This window comes from Cynoglossus semilaevis, chromosome 12 (assembly GCF_000523025.1).
Source record: "Cynoglossus semilaevis isolate Cse_v1.0 chromosome 12, Cse_v1.0, whole genome shotgun sequence".
In the NCBI taxonomy this organism is placed as follows: domain Eukaryota; kingdom Metazoa; phylum Chordata; class Actinopteri; order Pleuronectiformes; family Cynoglossidae; genus Cynoglossus; species Cynoglossus semilaevis.
In genome coordinates this window covers 9,883,186-9,891,315 of record NC_024318.1, presented here as the reverse complement: position 1 = coordinate 9,891,315, position 8,130 = coordinate 9,883,186, and the positions used below count along the sequence as shown (strand labels likewise).

Genomic DNA, 8,130 nt, shown 5'->3' with positions numbered 1-8,130 from the left:
GGGGAGGAGAGGAGAGGAGAGGAGGAGGGAGTTCTGATGTTCCTCTACAGTTCTGTTCTGTTTCTGTGTTTCTAACATCATCAACACCGACTCTGTCTTATCTGCCATCTGTCTTCAACACAGTGAGAACGTCTTTGTGGAGACGCTGAAGAAACACTAAAGGATTAAAAAAAACATTTCATAACACTGACAAATATTTTTCCATGTTCCTATCACAGAGAAATTGTTACTACAGCAAACTTTGTCCTGTTTGTTTTTACAGCCAGACTGGAGGAACTGTTGAACTGTTCACTTCGATCTCTTATTTTCATCAAAGAATGATTAGTTTCCCAGTTGTTTATTCTGTTTACTCATAAATGAAAAGTAGTTTTAGTCACACTGTGAGTGTAAAACTGAGGCAACACTGATGTGAGCCGCGTTACTCTGAAACATACAGTAGATTATTCCACAACAACCGTCTCATGTTAATATTCCTATTGCATCAGCAAAAACATAAACACCACAGGGGGGCAGCAGAACTGGTCATGTGACTGACCACATGTTCATCCTCTCTGCTCAACAACTAGTTCTCCTGTGGATAAATGTACGGTGTCCTCTTGAGCACATGTCAACAGTGTCCATTACAGACGTCCAAACGTCTCTTCCTTACTCTGGGCAGTCTCGCTGTCTGCAGGACAAACTTACTAAATGTTATCAGTTACACACTCCTCTGAGCGATCCAACAGATTCTAACGGCCTGCAGGTGGGAAACAATGGCTGAAAGGCGGGGGTGTGGGGTAGGAGGCATTTACAGGTGGCATTTACTGACTAAATGTTTCAGTGGCCTGTGGATAATTCACACTCTCTGACTTTTCTCTGCCCTTTTTTCCTGGAAGGAAGAGACCAATTTATGACAAATCTTTGGAACAACCACAGCAGTGGCTGTTATTTCATCTTTACTCTGATTCCCAGTCTTTATCCCTGCGTTTCCTGTTGTGACCTGAGAGCGTAGCAGGGCTGGACTGCATGGTTGGTATCGATCGCTCACACAGGCTTTAAGGCAGCATGGATTTTCTTTCCGTCATTGTAATTCCCTGCGACTGTATACTTTGATTACCCACAGATCGTGAACCTGTTGCTGTGTTTCATACCTGTCGTGGAGGAAGTCACTTTTTTTGTAACTTTTTCTCAAAGGAAGAAACTGAGGTTTTAATGGAGAACAAAAAAATCCCATGGGCTGTGAAGTAGACACTCGATCAATTACTGCCATGGGCTGTGAAGTAGACACTCGATCAGTTACTGCGACACAGCAACAGGATGAAGATCTTAACCATTAACGATCAATTCCAATCTCCGTCCAGTAGGCGGTGGATAAACCACGCCACACAGGGTTTATAGTCAGTTAGTGATTTATCACATTTGTGTCATTTATGTGATGTTTTAAACAGAAAAAAAGGAGGACGATAGTGAAACAGAAAAGGCAGATTAGAAGAGGATTGAAGAGAGTGAAAATAGAAGAAAGAAAATAAAATATACATGTGGGGCCAAATGTTTAGCTGTATTTTCTCTCTTGGTAAATAAAACAAAAAGACAATTGGAACAACAGTAAACACACTCCCAGCTACTGTAATCAGACTGAGATGGAAATGGGTTTAAGTTCATCTTTTAGACTCTTCTAATATTGAGAACGAGCGACCGCAGTCTGCACAGTGATCATCAATAATCACTGCTGCTAAACCACAGGTCCTGCCTTTCTGACGTGGCTCAGTAACAGCCATCACACTCTGTCCTGATGGGATCTGCCTGGGTGAGAACGGAGCGTTTTCACAGGGGTTTATTCTGCAGGGTTGAATGTAAACATACAGGGATCAGACACAATATAGACTTAGATTACTGCACATTAGGAGACAATCAAGTTAAAATATGGAACATGAAGAAGTTTGAAATGACACCTGTTTAAAGGAGGCAGGATTTTATAAAATAAACTGAGGATAAGTAAAAAAAACCTGTTTCCTTTTTACTGTTTATTCTTTTCTACAAAGTGAATAAAGAGAGATGTGAGGGAGCAGCTGGGTTTGGTTAAAACATGTCAGTGTGTGTCTAAACTGATACCCATGGAGAGCTCTTCAAACTAAATGTAATTCTATTGGACACAATCTGTCTTCTTTTACTGATGGGCACTTACAGGAGTTAGGGTTCAATGGCACTACAGCCCTCTCTACTGGAGCACATGCTAACTGCGTGTGACGGACAGTAGCACAAAAATTAAAAATTAAAAATGAAACTGCTGTATTTATTTATATGGAAAAGTGACCGGACTCATACACTGAGAGGTCAACGACCAGATGACCTTAAATGGATTTGGCAGCTGGATTGATATAATATATAAACTGGATTTACAGATGTTTGAAACTAAAATCCTGCAATAATAATGTTTACCAACATAAACAACGGACTGGAAGAAGTAGTTGAAGTATCATGTAGGATTTCCCATCAATACAGAGAGATGTATATTTTGACAATCCATCCATATTCTACCACTTATCCCCCTGTGACCCCCCCTCCCACAGACACACACACAGAGTGCTGTAGATAACTTGCTCCACAAGAGCAGCACCATTATTAGATTATACAACTGCTGAAGCTGCGTCTGCTGCTGCCTGGCTTTAACAGTGCTGAGCTCGACCGCGGTACAAGTGTCTGAGTCACAGTGAAAGTGATCCTGGTCTGCTGGAGGAAACAGTGAGCTGTGAGAGCATCACAGTCAAACAGACTGGGCCTCAAACACGATCATGACATTTGGATCTCCACCAACCACTAACACGTCTTAATGAACCCCCCCCCCCCATTTACACAGTTGTAATGCAGTTGCATTGTGGGAAACGTTCTACTAAATTCCTTAACTAAGCAAAACCCAGAGTTTTAACCTGTGTGAAGTTTTCAGAAGCACAGAAGATTACATTGTAAAAAAAAACAAATTTTAAGCAATTGCTAATTTTATCATGATATCATGATATTTTTAAAAAGAATATCCAGGTGATTTTTAAAGTAGCTGTTTCTGATTCTATTTGATTTCTTCTGTCCAGTTTCACCTTCTGTGCCTAATCTGTAGATTTTATGCCAGTGTTGAACCTGCCGGCTGCAAAGTGTGAAAAGGTGGAAACTGTCAAAGTGGAGGATCATGGGTAATTCAACCTTTGTCATTCAGTTCATATGAAGTGAACGATGTGGAAGAAAACAGTGTGTTTTTTTTCCACTGCTGCAGTTGTGGCAGCACATTAGGAAAAAAGCGGGCAACAACAACAACAACAACATAACACTTACATAACACAACAACCTCATTGTGCCCCCTCCTTTACTGTTTATTCCCTGTTTACACAAGCAGGCTCTAAATTGCAGCTGAACTCTCTGAAAACATCGACGTCGGATGTTAAGTGACAACGGTGGAAAATACAGAAACATGCACGTAATCAGCTGTGCTGTGCACTCTTCTCCGGCTGTGACTCCCGTCTAACGCGGCCTGACAGCACCTCCTCCCACCGTATTTACTCTGCCTTCCGCTCTCTTATGAAAGAGCATGAAAATTTAAAGCAGAGTGCTATTAGTTATAAAGAAAGGGCAGAAAAAGTGCTGCGGTTTACTTTTTCAAAGAGCATGAAAATTATGTAAAGCTGTTTTTCTGCGTGCTGAGTGCTTCAAACCAACACACTGACATTTCTGCTCCTCTTAAGGAGAGCTGGAGCTGGAGCTGGAGCTGGAGCAAAACTCAAGCTCAGACGTTTCATTGTTCTGTCAAACAACGCTGTTTATCCCGAACCTATTTTAATCCTTTAAGTCCCGGCTCCTCCACTAATTGATGGTTTTACCAACGTTGGATTAATCTTGACGACCTGTACGTCCTACAGCCTTTTGTACATGTGAGGTCTAAGCTTTACAGCCCGGCTCAGGGTTTGAATTACAAATAAACTCCTCAGTAAGAAAGAGTCAGGGTCTGGACATCTATCTGTGTTACTTTCTCTTTAAAGACAAAGACAGAGCCAATTTGGGCTTCAGGAAATGAGGAGCTGGAGTCTGTCGTCACTGCAAAAGTATCTGATGGGAATAACAAATGAAGCAACAAACCTGAGAGTGTAAGAATGAACAGAAGGATAAAAGAAGAGAGAGAGAGGGAGAGAGGGGAGGGAGGGTGAGAGGGGAGGGAGATGACAAAGCAAAACTGAAGGATGCCAAGAGCCACCTACACCAATCTCAGAAGTGTACGGCTAATTAATCTCTCAGCAGGAGCAAAACGTCAAAATACCACAGACCCAAGACATTGTTGAGCAGGAAGTTGGAGGATGGGGGACGGCGGGGGGTGAGGGAGGGCTGGGGGGGTAGAACATCAGCGAGAATAGAGGTAAGTTACAGAATATAATGAGGCGAAGAAGACTTGGTAAAATGACAAGTGCACGGTGAACAATAGCAGAGGTTGTAGTGTTCTAAGAGCCGGTGCTGTGATGACAGGAAGCAGCGGAACATGTGTTTCCTTTACAGCTCTGTGGAGGACATGTGACAGACGGCAGATGGCTGACGACGCAGTGAAGGATCATTATGGTGTTAATTAGCTGGAATGATGCGTATCTGCTGGAACAGCCTCTGTGGAGCGTTCTGACAGTGAGCCGAGACGGTTGGAGCTCAGTGGTCTCAGGTTTGATTCCAGCTCAGTGATTATACTCCACCTCCACCCTGATGAACCAGGGTGTCATGGAACGTCATACAACTTGGAAAACTGTGTCAATGCCATTATGTTAAACATCTATTCCTGACGGAGGGAGCTTTGACAGACATCTGTGGACTGTCGGGTGGAATTATACGTAGAGAACGTGGAAATAAATATATATATATATAACTGCCCACAGATTGTGAATTCCAGTGTAATAATATATTGCGTTTGACCAGGATAACACACATTTAAGTGAGTGGTTGGTGTCGACCTCGACACACAACTGCACACACACAGATTAGAGCCAGTCAGATTGTGAGATTTCAGCGGAGTAGACAGATAACAGTGGAATTGACAAACACACACACACACACACACGAGGTAAATAAAGCCAATTGCAGCAGCAGCCGAGCCCATTCATGTTAATGGCCTTCATTTATATGCAGAGAGATTTGTACCTTGATCACAGGAGAATCAGTGACAAATTGCCTCTTGTAGGCAAATAGCATGATAGCATTTTTCTAATTATCCAGCGCTATCACTGTAGAGTGTGATCCATGCATAATGCATGTACACACACACACACACACACACACACACACACACACACACACTCACGGGCCGTAACTCCGGAACACCAGCTGTAATAGGTCTCACAAACAAACAAAATAACAATGGGAGCACACACTTACAGTTGCACCTGAGGGATTTCAATCTGCTGCTGCTATTTTGGGCGGTGAATGAATCCCATCCTTCATAACTTAGATTATTCAAACACAATCCAAAACCTCCTCCGATTGAGAAAGTGCACAGAGGATATGAAAATGTACCAACATACACACTTACACACACACACACCTCATCTACACACACGTGCACAGAGGCAGGGAGTGAATCAAACCACAGGCAGAGCCGTCCGTATGACGAACGACGCTCCCAACCCTGAGCTGTTCCTGAAGATCTGCCGTCAGAGCAGAGAGAGGGGAACCCATCAGTCCTGCCTCCTGCTGCACCTGCTCCCCAACACACACACACACACACTCACATTTACACACATACATTTACACACATTGTATTTCAATCCGTGGCATTAGCATTACTGCAAAAAAAAAAAAAAAAACAAACGGAGGAGGAAATGCAATATTTGGCACACTCCATTACCCCGTCGTTGCGTGGACTGTAACTCCATCATCCTTCATCGTTACTCCTCCTCTCGTGTGTTGGTTTCTGGGAGTAAAGTTTAGTTCACTGCAGCTCAAGACAAGGAGACGAGGGAGATAAAAGGGAAGGTTGAGCTGCAAATATGGAAAAGTACATCAGGAAAACAGCATCTGCTGGAACAACAAATACTTAACTTCAGCGTGAGTTAAATACTTAGTTTATACTTATATAGAAATAGTTAAAATACTTAACTTCAGCGTGAGTTAAATGGGAGTTTGTACTTATATAGAAATAGTAAATAAATGTCACACTGACACATGCAGAATCTAAATCAAAACATAATCATTCACACACACACAGGTCTGAATACACACCCTTACGTTGTACCTCTAATTCAGTCGCGTCTAATTCAGCTTCTCACTGACATTCTCTTACACATGACACAGTTCTTCATCCTGACGCTGACTCACATAAATTACACATGACACAGTTCTTCATCCTGACTCACATAAATCACACACACGTCTTACATGAGTCGACTCACTCGCTCAGAAACTCAAGGAGTCTCAAGGCCTTGAATTAATGGCAGAGCCTAAATGTCAAGTTTAAAGGTGTCCTTTCATCACCAGGATGTTGGGACGACCTGAATGAAGATGAGGAGGAAATGAAGAGGATGGAGAGCGTAAAAATCACTGCAGCTCAAAGTGACCTTAAGGAAAAGAACAAATAAATAAAATACTTTACTTTGTATGACAGTGTGTGAATGTGTGTGTATGCATGTACAGTATTATTTGTGGGGACATCGTAGAAATTCTATTGGCTTAATCTGTAATAGTTTGTTTAGATGTTTCATTTTTATAGTATTTTACTGTGATTGTTGACTCTGAAAATAAATAAAAATACAGTCCAAAAAAGGCAAAAGCTTCACTTTCTGACAAATCACATTTCACAGCAAATGGATTCTTAGACCACAGTTTGCCTCAGTGAGCTTTAAAATACTTTGAAGTACATTAGGAACAACATTCTCAGTCCAAGATCTCACTTCTGGCCAGGAGCACATCTCCAAACATCACTTTAAACAAAAACAAAACAATTGGAAAAAGAGAAGAGAAGATGAAAAATGAAAGAAGCCTCAGAATGTTCTACAGAACTGTTCTGCAGACCAACAGAGAAATACACATTTATGACTAAATAGTAAATCAGTCAATTCAACAGAAAACATTGGCCAGGAAAGTGTGAATATTATACTTTTTTCTTAAACTGCGCCCCTCTATCTGCAGCTTCTGGTACTGCAGAGCGACAACTTAAAATAAAATATTGTACCTTTTCACCAAGCCTTCTGCTGTTTCCAGAGTTAAGTTTCACCCACTGTGGATCCATTCAAGCCTCGTCTGAATATTCAGCAGCCGGGGGCGTGGCTGGCCTACTTTCTTTGTCCTGCCAATCTATCAGCACACCTGCTGCTCATCAGGCTGACTGTCACTTATCAGCCACCTTCCATGAGAACCTGCTCTTCAGCTGCACTCGTCAGGCTGTTGTTGGTGAACTCAGAGTGGGAAGTTTGCTTCACTTTTGCAGATTTTTTATGTAGTTTCAACCTCCTGTCTGTTGCTGAATCTGTCCTCCTGTGTTTAAACAGTAGAGTTGGATTTAGGGTTTGACCTGCTGTGGCCCTAAGTGGCAGATTCTATCATATATATTTTATTAAATGTATTAATAATAATGTTTTTGTTTTTCAGTTGATGAATCAGCGAATCTCCAAAGACTGATATGGATCAGTCAAATCAGTTCAAACACACTTATAGGTAACTTACATGGGGAGAAGTATATGTTTCCACAAGGACTCAAACCCAGGACCTCCTGTGTGTAAGGCAGGTTTTATGAACGCTACACTGTAGACTCCAAGACTGTCATGATACGATTTGAGATCACGGGTCAGCACAGATACGACCTTCATGTCTGTCAAACTTTAATGTGTATTTGCCCAATGCACCGGTTCCCAGAGTGAGGGGCGGGTCCCCAGGGTGCACGTAGCTTTTGCAGGAGGATTTATTTTTATATTCCAATTTTTAAAATTGTGCCTCAGTGAGTTTCTCCACAAAACTATGCTTCAGTTTGGTCACTGGTAAGAAAGTTTGGGAACCATTAGCATCAGTTTCACAGTTTGACCTTGAGCTAAAAAAAAAAAAGAAGAATTTTTCCACCCAGCTTCAGTTTGTAAGGATGACGTCATCAAACCAAGGCCCCATTAGCATAATAAATACCAGACAGCCCTCTTCTACCATATT

General features: G+C 41.9%; 1 protein-coding gene across 3 annotated transcripts in view; it reads right to left on the bottom strand.

Moving 5' to 3' along the window:
• Positions 1–7,680, bottom strand: part of LOC103387384 (Kv channel-interacting protein 2) — a 103,013-nt gene extending 95,333 nt beyond the window's left edge. For 2 of the 3 annotated variants that reach the window (XM_025061187.1, XM_025061190.1), the window contains exons 1-3: positions 7,166–7,680; positions 6,387–6,485; positions 5,843–5,976 (exon numbers count right to left, since the gene is read on the bottom strand). In XM_025061187.1, the coding sequence (XP_024916955.1) occupies positions 5,843–5,873 (31 nt within the window). In that variant the 5' untranslated portion in view covers positions 5,874–5,976; positions 6,387–6,485; positions 7,166–7,680. The remainder of the gene's footprint in view (positions 1–5,842; positions 5,977–6,386; positions 6,486–7,165) is intronic. The other variant, XM_025061188.1, reaches the window with a different exon arrangement.
• Between the last annotated feature and the right edge of the window lie 450 nt (positions 7,681–8,130).